Below are 16339 nucleotides of genomic sequence, written 5' to 3'. Positions count from 1 at the left end.
GTTATGCTTTTAAATGCTTGTCAGCTGACAAAGCTATTAAACCTTTGGAAGGATCTTTTGTGGAGACCAATTTATTAACTTGCGAGTTGAAACTACCAAGTGGTTGCTATGAAATTAGACAGGACTTACATGCACATGTATGCATACACATTTTCAAACATTACTATTAACACCATTATAAAGTAATAAAGGCTAATATAGTTGGGAAATGACATGTTATGAAGTTGGTAAGCTAGGTATTTTATGTCAATCAGTATCCATGGATGGGATTCAGCGAATCGTCACTTGAGGGGAAATTCCCCAAAAGAAACTATAGTTTTCAATAATAAATAAGCTTGTCTCAACATCTGAACAAAAAGGTTCCCTGTGCGTCCTACCATCCCATCACATTAGCATACACCATTCATATCAGCACATTCAAGATGAGCAGGCAATTTCAGTTATCTATCAATCTTTTCCCATCTTCAGTACCATCGACAGCTTCTCCCTCTTGTCATAATCACTTAAGTGGCTGGCAGAATGTAAACAGATTTAATGATCATCATCAATCAAGAGGAAGGATCAATGCAGCACAAATGGTTATGAGTGAGCTGCTTCCTTTATTTTCCAGCAGGAAAGCATTTTCTCCCACAACAACACATAAACATCAAATGAAAAAATCCCCCTGTGGAGTTGGGCTACATCAATTTCAAACTCGGAAGTTTTGTGGTGTGAAGGAGTCGGTGGGAGACGAACAGAGGCTGAGTCCAAACTTACAGGAGGCGCTGAAAACTTGAAGAGTGAGGAACCCCTCAAGGCGAGGAACTTTGGTGAGTACATTCGGTCCTGAACGGAGTCCTGCTCCTTCTCGTCGACCCAGCCCATGTAGATTATCTATCAACAAATAAATAGAATATACAGAGATGGACGTGTCAATGGCTCATAATAACATGCATCAAAGGCAAAAGTAGGGGGGTGTAAAATAGATAAATAGCATTATCGTGGTATATGTAATTTCATGTTGTGAGACAGAAATTTGTCTAATAAATCAATTGATGAATGGTTTTAAATCTCTATTATTTAACCTTCCCAAACAAGAGGGGCACTATCAATTACAATGAAGCCTCACATTTCATAAGAAAATATTCCCTACATGGTGTAATAAATAAAAGATCACAAGTAACTCTGTATTTTCCCTGTATGGTCGTCCATGTTCATTCTTTTTGTAATTATGGTGATAGTGAAGATCAAATAAACAGTAAGGAATTTTTTTAGATGGTATACAAAAATGTAATAATGTAATATCTGTAAAACAAATCTGTAATACATCCATATTTAATACAGATTTAAAACCCGCATGTTAACAGGAAACAAATGTTAATAACATATTTTAATGGAGTTTTAAGCAATAAAAGTATATTTTTCAGTATCAATATATTTGATAACTACAGTATATCTCCTATGAGATAGCATCTATAACTGGTGAACACTACATGAATTACTGACAGTGTGATATAATACAGTTGTAATCACATGAAACAATAAGATTCAATAGTATTTGATCCTTGCATCATATATTTTAGTGAAGTATTTTTATTCATTTATCCATTTTCCCCTTAATAACAACTAAGAAAACAGCATCCTAAGATGAAGGCAACGAGATGCAGTGGAAAGCTTTGGGACCTTCAGTTGAAGATGTGAAGATGAGGTCAAGAATTACATGTAATTCACTCACAACATGTCTTCCTGTGGTATAAAGTGAGTATAAACAATTCACGTTATAACACCTGCAAAGATATTTTCATGTATTATGGTGTATTATTAAAATGAAACTTGTCCGTTTCATTTTATTGACTATTATGTTTTTTAACACGCTTTATCTGCTGACAACTATATTATAGTGCGATAATGGAGTTAAAACAATTTATGAATTCATGAAATTGGGGTGGGGGGGGGGGATTAGTTCAAGAACAAAGAAGCATGTATTGATGAATTTCTTCGTAAAGCCCACTCTTACATGTAGGGCGAAAGATATAAAGTCTTCAAGAGAAGAAAAGAGGTTAGACCAACAGGGAGATGAAGAGACTGAAAGCAAAATGTTCAAAGACGTGAATTTAGACATCTAGTGTTTCACACCATCACTACTCATTAGAGTCAGAGTGATATCAACCCAAGTAAAGTGTGTGCTTGCTTATTCTGTTTTTGAGTTTTTTGATGGATTTCGCAAAACAAGCCAGTGAAAGATTTGGGACAAGCAGTCGCATCTCACGCAGCTTAATTTCTCAAATGAATGGTCAAGGGACATTTTTTTGTGTAGCAGCAAACCGGAATGAATTAGTAAGTAAAAGAGAAAAAAAAGAAAGAAAAAGAATCTCCGCCCCATGTTTGAACTGAGAGACGACACTGAGTTAACTGACTGAAGGTGCCTAAGTCCTTTTCTGATCATCTCTCACTGGGTAGACTTTAATGATGCAAACACTCTCCTTGCGTTGCAAGAGTCGGCAAAGTGGAGCGGTTTCCTTACTGTGACTGACTGACCTGGTTAGATTTAGCTCAGATTCTTTCTTTCTTTCTTTCTTTTTTTTTTTTTTTTTAAATATGGGTAAAATACACAAATTAAAATCAGCTAAAGCGAAAACGAAAATCTCAACAAGCAGCAGGAGCCCTGCTGCTGCACAAAGCGAACTACCTACCTGCTGGTTAACTGGAAAATTTCTGTTAATCTTCTTCACCTGTTAAGGAAAATTGATAAGTTATTAAAAAAATACCACAAACAGGCACCAATTACAGGCATCATTTTAAATGTCTTCTGCAGGACCCCCGGGACACACCGGGGACGCAAATCAAAGTGACAGTGTGTCAAAGAAAAAAATAAACTACGAACCCCAGCATCCGCGCTATAATGTTAACCAAAGCACTGGAAGACTCGTGTTAGAGCAACTTCATTTATTCAATGCATGCAAATAACAAAATGAGATAGAATCATTTCCTCAAGGACCCGGGGCTCTTCCTAAAAAATCCATTTAAAATAATCCATTCACTGTGGTAATAAAGGCAGGGAAAAACTACTGGAAGAGCAGTGAGGCTTTAAATTAAAACATTCTGCTCAGATCACAGGTATCACTCGCTCCTAATCCCGGCTATACTATCAATATAACTCTTTCTCACGAGCTGAACATCAAATTAAGCTGTCCAGTCCTGATCCCATCCTCCAATAGAGGCGAGAACAAATCTGCTTGTTGTGAAAGGGTAGTGAAGTTTGGGGCCCAGGGAGAAAACCAGATTCATTTCTTTTTTTTTTCCTTTTCAGTGGAGGACCTGAAAGGGAAGCAGTCGGATAACTGCGAAAGGTTCTGAGCTGGGCTCGGATATATTGGAGCAGTGACAACGGGTTGGTTCAGATTCAGCTGTGGGTTGTTATGACCAGTCACAGCTATGCAGGTCTGACATTAATTGGGAGAAGGCGGAGGGGTCCAGTTCTTTAAGTTATAAAACAAATCACACACATCTCTCAATCAAAAATATATATACATATGATTATAGCAGGAAAACCCTGGTCCTTAATGACACGACTTCTCACTTCAGCAGATTTCTTTACCACTGCTTGTTGTTATCTACAATATCTTACCCAGTGTTGCCTTGTTCACTGCATATTTCTACAAACAATGACGCTAAGTTTTTATTAAATATTTGACGGTGATATGATATTTTCCTTAATATTTATGTTTAAATCATTCTCTGTATACTTTTCTTTTCTTTTAAACTTCTGTTCTTTTTTTTATGGGTGACAGTGTGACATCTGTCCAGGGATTAAAGATGAAAAATAGCCTCTGGTGCATTCAAAGCAAGTTTTATTAATGTTTAATAATCAGATAAATAGATAAACCCGTCTGGGGCATTTATCGTGATATATTCATTCTGACAGGTACCTTTTTTTATAACGAGTACTTTGCTTTTGTAGAATGAGTACTTGAATGACTTCTATCTGTACTTCCACTCAGCGAGACAATAAATAAATTCCACCAGCAGTTAATAATGAGTCATGTGTCACTAACGGTTAGATCAGCGGTAAAATAAAAATAATACTAAATCATTCAATAGGTCCAGGGTGATTTGTTAAAGGAAAATATTCCTGCTGCATACCAAGCATGACCAAAACAAAGATGAGCAGTGATCACAAGTGAGAGCTCGCTGACAGGGGCAGGCGGACTTCTAACACTGGAGCTGTTCAATGCCAACTAGGAACAGCCTTGGAAATTGCCTCATAATTGAATCTGTGTCTGAGTCTCAGCAGAAACTGCCTGAGCTGGAAACGTGAAGCAGAGCTGCAATTCTGAAAAAAAAAAACATGTATTCCAGGGCAAGAAGGACACGTAAGCTATCACGGGGAGCATTAACAAAAAAAGAAATGAGTCATTATGTGTGAGTCACACTTTATCATATTTTCTAGATCTGATATGAATCTGAACCACGTTCGGCGGCAGCCAAGAAGAAGCCTTCAGCCCACCGTGCCTGCTGCTCTGCTGTGGAGCGGACTAGTGGGAGTCGTTAAAACCAATGGAGCAACGCTTCCCTTCATAAATGCTCCCATATTGCCTTCAATGATGCCTTCAGATGCACCGCTAAACAAACTCAAGAGTGGTTTCACGAACAGCAGGATGGCCTCTCAAGTTACCCGACCTGAACATCGCTGAACCTTTACGTGAGCCTGTGGAGCGCAGAGAGCTGAGCGGATTCCCTCCTCCACTATCGCTCAGAGAAGAGTTTTTCTTTCTTCTTCTTTTTTTCATGACAAATTGGGGCAATATTTGACAACAAACAGCTCAGTTCAACTGTGTGGACAGGCAAACCAAGAGGGACCCAAGCTTCTCTACAAGCAAAGATTTGAGATGTTGGTGCTATCTCATTTACAAGGGGACCAATAGTTTACTGAATCTTAATTTTGTCTTCAAAAAAACACAAGAGAGAATTTGATGGCACAAATCCTCCAAATTGTATTTTCCTAGTTTAATAGTTTATTGTTGTTGTTTTTTAAAGATCAACCTGGGACTCATCTCATCTGTAGCACAATCAATTAATCAATCATTCAATCAGTCACTTTATTTGTCCCTAAACAGCAATTGCTGGTACAGCAGTGAAATAAAAGCAAAAGATAAATAAAAATGTAAAAATACGGAAAAAACTACTTGAAAATAAGTGAAATTTTTGAGTAAAAATATAGATTATCGACTGTACACACATTCTCTGTATATGTGTAGATACTGTCACTCTGTGTAAATACAAATTCATTGTGTAGTTAGTTAGTTCTCCTCGGGAGTTTAGTTAAGGGTTGGCAGAAGGTATGAAAAGAGTAAATATACCATTTGTTTTTGACTACAAGTAAAGCAACTCTTTTGCATTTTCCAGTTAAAAACTTAGAGATATTTAAATGTATCATCACCACACGGCCACTTCAGAATAACGTACACCATTATTCATATTGAAATGTTTGTTCTTTGAATAAGAATTACATCCTGTTGCCGAGCCTTGTTACTAACTCAACTAAATGCCACGGCCAGAGCGAAAAAATACTCTCTCAATTGTTGAGGCCATTCTGGCAGTGAGTCATCAGTGTTATGTTTAGTATTTCCCTCACTTTGTCCACTCCAATTAACCAGGCCTCCATTATTCCCCATAGACACAAACAGGCCATTGCTCCAAGACACACATACACACACACACTCACACACACACACACACACACACACACACACACACACACACACACACACACACACACACACACACACACACACACACGCCAATGGACACAGGATAATTACAAACCTCTATTTTTCACTACTGCTCGCTCCATGTTGCATTGGAGTCATGTGGAGAGCACAAACTACGGTTACCTTTTGGTTACAGTTTACTGGATGATGGCTTAAGAGGCTCTCTCTTTGCCTAGAAGTGTAAATTATTGTTTACTGCACAGTTCTGGAGGGGGGAAAAACACATACATATCCTGATAAATGTTGTCAAAATTGGACAATTTTTGTCAGCAGCGTTTGTATGAGACAGCACAGGCGATGAAGCTTGTTGGCAGTGTTTGTATTTGACCCCCCGCCCCCCCCCCCCTCCCGCTGAGCATCATCACCCATCTGGAAACACAGAAACACACTTCATTTTTTCCCCACACCAGCCGTGGTAGAGCTGGGAAAATACGTTCACACACAGACAAAGAATAGAGCATCGTTATTTCTTTGTTTCTTGCGGCCTCCTGTTATATTTATTATATAATATATAGTGATGAATTATAGATAATACAGGAGCTTGGGTTTAGCTGGAGGGAATACTGCAAATGTAGTATGCTGCAATTTCTGTTATTTTGAGGCTCTTAGAAATAATTGTATGCTCTACTCGGTGTGACAAGGCATTAGTATGTGTCTACTTAATGCCATGACATTTGTAAAGGGACCGCGAGATGGTCCACAAATTGAAAGTCTGTTGTTTTAACATGCAACCTAATATCCCACTGGTTTGCAGGGGCGGCCGCGAGAGACCTGACAACCTGACCTAACAAGTGTCATTGTTTCTTACTCACATTGTGCTTGGTGAGACAGGAAATGTTCCTCACTATTGCCTGAAGCCAGTCCAAACAGTCCTCAGCTGCGGGAAACTGTATAACTCCGCTGCAAACTCCGTCCACAGCAATTACCTGGAAAGCATGTTTCCTGGAAGAATAAAGAAAAGAGAAAAAAAGGTCAAACAATTACACCACTGAATCTATCACAAATAACTCCCCTTAGAATTGCAACTTGCTGCTCAGCATGAGGATACTTATGTGTGAATTAGAAAGCTGTAGAAGTGCTGGTTGGTGTTTCTTTAAAATATTTTTTTTTTTTAAAAAGCCAGGCTAGTTGTTCCCAGTCTTCTTTCTGAGCTAATCGGCTGCTGGATGTAACATAAGCTGCTTTCAGACATGCACTGAAGTCCGGACACTTCCCCGAACGTTTTAATGAATATGTGACTGTATGAAAATATTATATTTTCATTAATATTTATGTTTAAATCATTCCCTGTATACTTTTATTTTATTTTAAACTTCTGTTCTTTTTTAATGGGTGACAATGTGACAGGGGGGCTGTGTGTGTCACGATTCTGCCCCTGTGAACTCTAGTGTACTCTTTCAAGACGCTGGACTCTTGTTTCTTGTGGACTTTGGTTTGTTTATTCAGTTATTTCCTTGTTTCCCCCTTCCTTGTCAAGTTGCCTTTTGTTAATTCCTTGTGTGTCTTGTGTCTAGAGTTGTCGTTTCCTGTTTTATTTTGAATTCACTTTCCTCATGTCTCTTCACTTCCTTTTCCTCTGTGTCTTGTTTTTGTTATCTTTACTTCTCCTCCCTGTGATTGCCTGCACCTGTTCCCTAATGTGTCTCACCTGTGTTCAATTAGCCCTGCCTACTTCCTGTATATACCCTCTGAGATTCCCTTTGTCTTTGTCGGTTCGTCTGTTATGACGCCTGTGTTGTTTCCTGGGTTTGGTTCCCAGTGTTTTTCCCCCGAGTGGATTACTTTTGTTGGATTTTGTTATTTCCCCCCCCTGAGAACTTTAACTCTCTTTTTGTTCTCCCTTTATTAAATCTTATTGTTCCTGCACTTTGCATTTGGGTCCTGCTTCATCGCCACACGTCGCAGCATGCGAGAACGCAAATGTTGCTCCAGACATTTTCCGGAACTATTCCTGCCAGCCCCCTAATATCATTTGTGGGAAATGCCAGTGAGCCCACGTGAGAATACAGAAGGAAAATCTCCGGAAAATTCACAGCGGGTGAGTGGGTGTGTCGATGAATCTAAACAAAAACATGTTTTTTTGGAGCAGAATTATGGTCATATCCTGCTTCCTGCAATGTTCTGGACATTTTGCTGTTGGTGTGAACGCATCTGACCCGGACAGTCAACTGCTGCGTTCGTCGTATGTGAACGGCAAACTGCAGAAAACATCAATTTTTCCCAATCTTGTGGACATTTTCCAGACCCCATGTCTGAAAACAGCTAAACAGACACAAGAGTGGTGACCATCTGCTCAGCAAATTATCAAGGAGGTAAACAAATATTGAACTATTCCTTTAAATGTACAAACAGATTTTTTGTGCGTGACTGTAGTGATAACCAACATTTTCATGATGAAGCAGACTAAGGACAAGTTCATCTTCATTCTGAATTGGGGGAAAAAAAATTCAGAACTAAGTTTAATCAATCTAAAAATGAACGGTATCCTTGTGCAATTCTTTGCTGATGTGCTGAAACACGCCAAACCACAAGTGCGCTTCATTAAGGACCAATCCACAAGATTACTGCGTCTATCATCTGCGGTGTGGCATAATGGAAGCCTATTTATTGACAACTTAATGGCTTATTACATCAAGCGTCCACAGTTCAATAGACCCGCCCTGCATTAAGGCAGATACGCAGAACTGGTGCTAGTAAAAATTTACTGCCTTGGGTTTTGTTTTTTAAGTGTTTTGTTTGGTGTATTTAAGTAGTTTTAAAGGATAGAAAAATAGCTGCAAAACACATTTCCTGCCATGCTATCTGCTCAGCAACTGACCCTGCAAGACCGAGCTCACCTGCAGACATCGGAGCCCGGGATGTACTGTGACAGGCGTGAGTGTAGCAGTGGAATAAGGCGCAGATCCACCCATCTCTTCTCCCAGCGAAGCCCCGGGGACGTGGGCCAGGACGAACAGGACAGCGTGTCCTGCAGGAGCGCGAGGCACAAGTTAGAAAGAGCTCGTCGTTTCCCACCACACACGTCTCAAAAAGTTGACGTGTAAAGAGCGTGAGTCCTGCCACTGCCGCTGCCGTTGTTGTTGCAGGTGCACATCAGGCAGGCCCTGCTAGCACAAGCTGCAGAAGGGAAGCTGATTCACCCTCCTCAAAAGATAAAGATAGAGCCTTCGGTGATCAGCCGGCAGTGACAGTTGCATGGAAACAACTTTCTGGCGGTGGGAATGCTGCTGCATGGTCACAGACGGACAGTTATTGAATCTGTCAGTCAAAGGAAGGGAATGATTTTAAAAAAGTACCGTGTTGTTAGGATGGTAGTTCAAATGCAGGCCGCTATCACACAGAGGAGAGGACGTCCCACTACTCTGGTCGCTTGGAATGCCTGAAAGTGCAGCAGGGACACATACAAAAAAACGGCAATAAAAAGCCCCCTCCAAACTCAGTGTGACACCTCTATCTATTTCAAGGTTTCCAAGTGCATCGGTGAATCACAGCCATCTACAGGGGTGTGTTACTTTGCTCCTCTCGCGGGCTCCTGCTCCGAGACCGTTTGTACTCAGTTGACTGCTTGATTGGCCAGTCAACCTGGCCTTTATACTCATATGAAAGGTTTTTATGAAAGCTTTCATGTCTGATGACGGACCAAAGCTTTCCCGTGTAAGAGCGGCCATGTGCACCACAGTGATTGATGTCAATTCTCTGAGTTGCGTCCTGAGCATCAGTTGTCAAGCTTCAGATTAGTCTTTTCTCTCTTAAGCAAAAATGTGTTGGTGCAAAAAAACAAAAACAATAGAGGAGCAGCGGAATTCATGTTTTTGTTTTTTGGGGGGGTTTTCGTGCTCTAGTTTGTCACCAGGACAACCCTTCCTACACAGAAAGTAACACCAGCTATGAATACACTTGGTTGATTATTCTCCACAGTCATTAAGGTGATTATATACTTTAATTAAAGTGTGTGTGTGTGTGTGTTTCTTACACGTGCAGTCCTCACACAGGGGCAGTTTCAAAAAGGCTGGCGTCTTCTTTAAGAACGAGACGGTGAGATTCACTTCTTCACCAGCATTTCTCAAAACTTGGACCTTGAAGGTTACAAAAAAAAGAGAGAAATTATTTTTATTGCAGGAGCTTTAAAACTGTGATGCTTTCTGCTGGTTGTTTTTCTAGCTAAGAATGGACATCCAAGATAAAGGGATTTACATTGACTCAAAGTTTTATGCTCCTCCTTACACACACTTCTTGCAGTTACATTTAAGGAGGTGATGAAACAGGAAAAAAAAACATGGCTCTACATGTGAAAAAAGATACAAATCATGAAGTGAGACAAGATAAGCTGCCGAAAAGGAGCTGTTGCAGTGTAAGAAAATGTGAGATATGAGCTGACAGCTTACCACTTCCTCGTGGCGATAGCTTCTAACGTTTATTCCATTTATCTAGAAACAACAGTAACAGTTAGTCCAAATAACACTGCTCGCACCATATCACTGTAGCTCTATCTTCAAAAATGATTAATGAAGCAGGCACAATAACTGTTATGGCATCTGTGCTGAAAACTGTAAACAAGAGAGTCACATCCACAGTTGCCATGAATACTGAATGTCTTTGGCTTGTAAATGTTTCCTCTGCAGCACAAAAGCTAACTGAGACGAGATGAGGGAGTCCCCCCCCCCCCATTCAAGATTCATGTGAAATTCATGTGACATTTTGCTATAGGAATTCTGAATATGTGGCACATGAGTTATTAAAGAAACAGTACGTTATGTTGGCCTTTTACCTGAAGAATACCGTCTCCAATAAAAAGCAGGCCAGAGAGTTCAGCTGCAAACAGAAAATCACTTTAGTAAAAACAAAGTTGCAAAAAAAAAATCGCAGTAAATAGATTTTAAAAAATGGCAATATACCTTTTTGTTCTTTCGATATTTTTGATATGACGACAGGGATTTTATGCTCTGCTCCACCCTAAAGAGAAAAATGAAATCAGATTGAATTACAGAGGTAATACAAACGCAGAGGACACTCGGGAGCAACTCAATTTTCAGTGAGTCCCTCTGCTAATGCTGTTATTGTCGTTTTACAAGAAGGTGATCAATAACCCTTGTTCCGACTTAATTTAAAGAAGTTGGGAGGAGCGGTCTAATCAGCCGAGATCTAAATTACCTTGATGCTCAAACCAAACCCTCCGATCGTCTGCCTCCTGATCGTTACAGTCCTTTCCTGCAAGAGATTCAGTTAGAACGAACAAATGAGTTCAGAATGATGCTCAACCTGTGGGAGCTCAAACAACAGAAGACATGGGGGAAAATTTAATTTTGTTTCTGTTAAGTACAGTACATTTAAAAAATATCAATGTACAGCTTCCCATTAATACATATATGACACGGCAACAATTTAAGATTATATTTTTTAGACCGATTGTGGAAACGTATTGTGGTGAGCTGATCTTAACACTTTGTCATTCTACAAATGTTGGTTGTAGAAAGTAATAATTGTTAACTTGTTAATAATTATCAAAGGGAGAGATGTCATTCTCAAAATACAAACGGCAAAAACGAAAATGCAAACATGAATGAAATACACATACTTCTACAATACAAAAATTATTCCACTGAGTTTTTGTTTTTCCCTTTAGGTCATTGCTTTGAACATCAAAAATCTCAACTTTTCTGTATTGTGTCATATATTTATGTATAAGATTATTATTTCAGCCATATCTGACACTGCTACATTTACAGTATTTGATAACAATTTTATCAAACTCTCAATTGCATGAGAGCGTTAACACCAATATTATACACATCCAGTTATAGCAAAGCTATGTGAAACAATATTTTACTACATTTTTAGAAAACTAGAGGTGGGTAAATGTCAAAATGTGTCTATACACCAAATATGTATTCACACCTGGCAGGTCCACCCAAAGAAACTATTGGATTCTCACACACTTATCATAAAAATGCAACATTATCGACCTTTGTCTGCCTTAAAAATCATGATGTGACACAGCATCCTACTTTTAAAGCCACAGGCAGCAACAACCAACCAGAACAACCAGACAATTAGAGCAACTTCTTGTTTTACATCTGTAGAGAGAAAAATTTGTATTGGAAAAAAAGGGGAAAAAGAAAGCGCGCAAAAAAAAAAAGAGATCATATCACAATTGGAATTTATCTGGATCTGCGACTTGGACTATTAGTCCCATCTTCCTCTTATCCTGCTATATTTGAAATCCTTTGCTTGGTAGTAAAATCTTTGTTGTCCATCCTATTGTTTCCATTTCAGTTTTTACTGTTGTATTATATAGATTTTGTGATACATGGCTAATTTTGGGAACAGATTTAGACATTGTCTCAGATGTTTGCGAATCCTGACATTGTTGACTTTGACGCCTGACAAAGGTGTGTAATCGTAACTCTGTATTTTCAACACATCTCATGCTGACAGTGCGCAGGAACTCTATTCTACTCTACTATTTCTTTTAAAAGTAACATGCAAAAGTTAAATTGGTTCGCACTTCCTGACAAGCTTATGCTGCATTAGCATACCCACGTTTTCGCCCTTTTCGTTAATTAGAAATCATGTTTCCGAGGACACAAGTGCTTCGTCCATTTTTACCCAGTAAAATGTTATTAAATGAATAAGGCCATTTTGAGAAAGGTCATTGACTCAGGGCTCACCAGAGTCCTTTTGTAAGAAACTACTGAATTTAATAATGTGAGGAAAAAGTTGTCAGACATGACGTAATTGTGGCCTAAAGAAAATGGTCTATAGCCGTCATACAGTGGGTGAATCACTGTTTAATAACTACATTGGACTTAATCATTTAAGCATATATTCAGTGCTCTCAATGTATCTTTGCGCTGTAACCTTCATGTTTTCTCTGGCACACTTCTGATTTCATTGTATACGTTATGTGTGGGCACATCAGGATTCATTATGGGAGGGACTGTGTTACTTACGCTGGAATAGAAAGGCTCTCCCGACACACAGATGACGTCTTGTTCTTGAATGGTCAGAATATCTTTGGCCAAGTGTAGTCGAATATTAAACGGCTCCTCATTACCTTCTTGCATCAAATAAATCCCAGTCTTTGTCTGTGAACAGTCAGAGAGATACATTCATTCATCATCCCTCCGTGACTCAATTAACTGGCCATGAAAGGAAATGTCATTGAGTACTTGTTGCAGAATGAACACGGATATTAGGATACAGAATTTCGTCAATGTCTTTTTTTTTTATTATATATATAGATATATATCTATATATATAATTTGGTTGCAATAACCACATCCAGCTCTCGGAGTAATACACACACTTAGGCAAAATATTATTCTTATATAATGAAAAGCCTCTGAGTAGCAGCTCTTTATGGGTCATGATATCATCTGGGGTCCTTGGTGTGCTTTGTACAAGCATTTGATTCAAAGTGTGAGGCTGATGAAGACGACAAACTAGAGGCTGTGAAATCAAGCTCACCTGCTACATTTGAATTTCCCTGCTCTATACACAGCAGGTGTGAGGACTGTGTGTGTGTTTCCAATGATCCGTTTAAAACGTGATAATCCGCATGAATTTGCATTTTGCATGTCCGTCCCCCTCTATGGCTAATTGCAATGCCCGTCCTGCCTTTGGCTTAAAAAGGTCTAAATAAAAGGAGCACCTTCACCTGACAAGATCGCTAATAGAAAAAAAAAAGAAAAAAAGCCACCGGTGTCAGCGTCCTTGTCACCCGGGATATGCCACTCATCAGTTAATAAGACAAGCCGGCTGCGCTGCTGCTGTCCTCGCACAGAGTATCTCCGCTGCAGGTCAAACTTGAATCAGAGTCAGTTTATGGAGCATGTTATCTTTCGCCCCTAATAAGGAACGTAAAGAAATATGCCTGCAGCTGCAGCATGAGAAATGAAATGAAGGAGCGGGGGCATCCACATTATTTAGAGTAATGTGCGTGCGAGAATCATTAGCCAAGCAAAATGAGGCCAGTGGTGCCACAACTGTACAAAGCCGGGTCACACGGCGCCTCACGTGCCTGAGCATGGTTTGACCTGCTGTGTGTAATTAGCATTGTACTTAATTAGCCTTATGTCTTATGTTTCATTACTCTCCTCCACAAACATCCGTCCTTTCTTATCTACATCAGCGTTTCCAATCTGACTGTGTGCACATGACTATTTGCCCACAGCAGCAGATACTGTATTGAATATGCAACCAGGACATCGCTTCACATCCCCAGGGTGTAATGTGGTCAAAGTCCCCTGAGCCCCAGCCTGGGGATGACCCTCATACAGCCTGAGATGAAATGTTTGTTTTAACTTACAATTTTTAAATTTATTCCAATAATACTATAAGTAAACTATCACTGTTGGCTGAATACATTTGACGGACAAGATACATATGTACGGTGCCCTGAGCGCTCTTCTAACCACATGCTCTCACATTCACTGTGGTGCTTGACAATGTCATGACAGTTCCTATAATCACAGTCGATTCCCCGTCAAACTGTTCCATTGATTGAATTCCACCAACCTCTTCATTTGAAGTCTTGAAATCCATGTGCTACTATGCAGTGAGAGATACTGCAAGGGAGAAAAACAAGATTAAGTTGGACTGTGAAGGCAATCGCTTAACGACATTACCGACTTGCTGCAGCGAAACTGCAGCCAAATTAAACCCGCATTGTTAGCGGGATGCCTATGTTCATTACCGTCTTGCCTTCACGACGACGGACAGAGGTAGATTTTTCATTGAAATGCAACCCATTGCCCAATCTCGGGAGAGGACCGGAGACCATTAAGCGCTAATGAATAATTCATCACTAAAGGTGAGAACCCAGGTATCCTAATAAATGTTTCAATATCGAATCTAGTGCTCCCAGCAATGAACTGTGCCACGGTATCTGGTGCCTTGTCAGAGACGGCATAAAGTAGGAGAAAGCACCATGACCTGAGAGGTAGTATGTTTAAAAAAATAAAGGCTTGAGACTACAAATAAATACCATGAATCGTCTGACTTGCTTTCAGACACACAGAAACACAAGTAGTCTCTAGGAATTTTGTGCGAGAACCTCATTTACATAAACCAGTTCCACTCAGTTTTAATCAGACACGACTGCCACTTGACTTGACAACACGAGTACAGAACAAAATCGGTTTGCACTTAAATTATAGAACCCGTGCTGCAGAGGCGGTCGGAGACTCACCTCAGCAGAAAGGCCCCCAGCGCTTTGTATGGTGAGATCTAGCCATCGAGCAGTGAGATGATCCCTGATCTGAGCCGCAGCAGAGGGCCTCCCCAAATCATGTCTGCCAGACGTCGGTGACGGGAGAGAGGCAGAGCAGAGCTGTCACCTCTCCTGGCCGGCTGTAGATGTTGCGGGATCGCTCTCGGCGGAGCTGAAGAGCAGAATGAGGCGACCTCGTGGTGAGGTTTCACTCCTGGCGGTCCCTAATCGGTGTCCGTGCTGCAGTAATGGGAGGATGTGGCTAAGGTATCATACTGATACAAAACCCAACTGCCGATGGGGTGTTAAGATAAGACCTGCAAAAAGAGAAACGGAAAAAAATAAACTGAAGCCTGCAAATAAAGCTGAGAAACAGCGCTGAATATTGTTTGTTAAATGCTTGTGACTACGCCTGTAAAGATGTAATCCACAGTTGCCAGCAACACAGATAAGTGTGATGTCAATAAAAGTGCTGCTTGTTATGTGGGATGTTGAATCAGAAGCAATTCACATCTTTGTTTCCCAAATCAGCAAAACAAGGGGAGACTCAAAAGCAAAATCAAAACTGTGAATCCCATCTCTCATGATGGAGGATCCCGTCACATACCTCAGTTGCAAAAACAAAACCTGTGGCTCCATGTGCACAAATGCAAAAAAACAACAACATGCAATTAACTAACATTCTTCCATTTTCTTGGGGTTCTGTATGCCGAGTGCAAACGACTCTTTCAACGGGTTTATTAAATTCCACCAGCATACCCTCGAGATATCTTCCTCGTTAGTAGGCATTGTTGGCTCGATGCCACCATCTTGTTGAGCTGCAGTGTTGCAACTGTGATTGTTATACAGGATTAGAAGAAAACCACTCACCGCATATGCATTTCAAGCTACAATTAATGCACCAATCATTGACTTGTGATTATGGAGCAAGAGTAGCTTTGATGAAACTCGCATATGTTTTTGCCTAAGAGGGGAAGAGAAAGAGGAACAGGAGCGAGTGATTCAGAGTTGATACGTTTAAAGAATAAAAGATGAAGGAACATGCTTTGTCGGTTTGTGAGTTTTTTTTCACTTGGTATTTGTGGTATTTTGTGTATTTCAATAAATTGGGGTTATTCAGCTCAGGTTATTTGGCACTTAAAGGTATAGTTATACAGTTTTTAGCTTATCTTAAATATATTTGTTATTTCATGTTATGTTTTAATCATTTAAGCTTTTATTGGTGCTGAATGCTGTCTTGAATGTTGTCCTGTCTGGTTGACACTACAAGGCTTAAACCAAATGTGTTGCAGTTATAAAGTTAACTCAAATTTAATCAAGTCTAATCTAATACACGATATACTGCAGACTCTGTAGCCTGCTTATTCTAAGACATTTA

The 16339-nt window shown here is 39.9% G+C and overlaps 1 protein-coding gene across 2 annotated transcripts in view; it reads right to left on the bottom strand.

Annotated features, from left to right (window-relative positions):
- Window positions 1-16339, bottom strand: part of sntg1 (syntrophin, gamma 1) — a 28988-nt gene that overhangs the window by 5782 nt on the left and 6867 nt on the right. For both annotated transcript variants that reach the window (XM_047332284.1, XM_035635657.2), the window contains exons 2-14: window positions 14941-15278; window positions 14268-14317; window positions 12701-12835; window positions 10902-10958; window positions 10646-10703; window positions 10519-10562; window positions 10136-10177; window positions 9724-9826; window positions 9047-9129; window positions 8588-8718; window positions 6563-6692; window positions 2673-2711; window positions 757-873 (exon numbers count right to left, since the gene is read on the bottom strand). In XM_047332284.1, coding sequence (XP_047188240.1) covers window positions 757-873; window positions 2673-2711; window positions 6563-6692; window positions 8588-8718; window positions 9047-9129; window positions 9724-9826; window positions 10136-10177; window positions 10519-10562; window positions 10646-10703; window positions 10902-10958; window positions 12701-12835; window positions 14268-14294 — 966 coding nt within the window. In that variant the 5' untranslated portion in view covers window positions 14295-14317; window positions 14941-15278. The remainder of the gene's footprint in view (window positions 1-756; window positions 874-2672; window positions 2712-6562; window positions 6693-8587; window positions 8719-9046; window positions 9130-9723; window positions 9827-10135; window positions 10178-10518; window positions 10563-10645; window positions 10704-10901; window positions 10959-12700; window positions 12836-14267; window positions 14318-14940; window positions 15279-16339) is intronic.

This window comes from Scophthalmus maximus, chromosome 5 (genome assembly GCF_022379125.1).
Source record: "Scophthalmus maximus strain ysfricsl-2021 chromosome 5, ASM2237912v1, whole genome shotgun sequence".
Lineage (NCBI taxonomy): Eukaryota > Metazoa > Chordata > Actinopteri > Pleuronectiformes > Scophthalmidae > Scophthalmus > Scophthalmus maximus.
The sequence above is the reverse complement of the archived record's forward strand: the minus strand, read 5'-3'. Positions and strand labels throughout refer to the sequence as shown.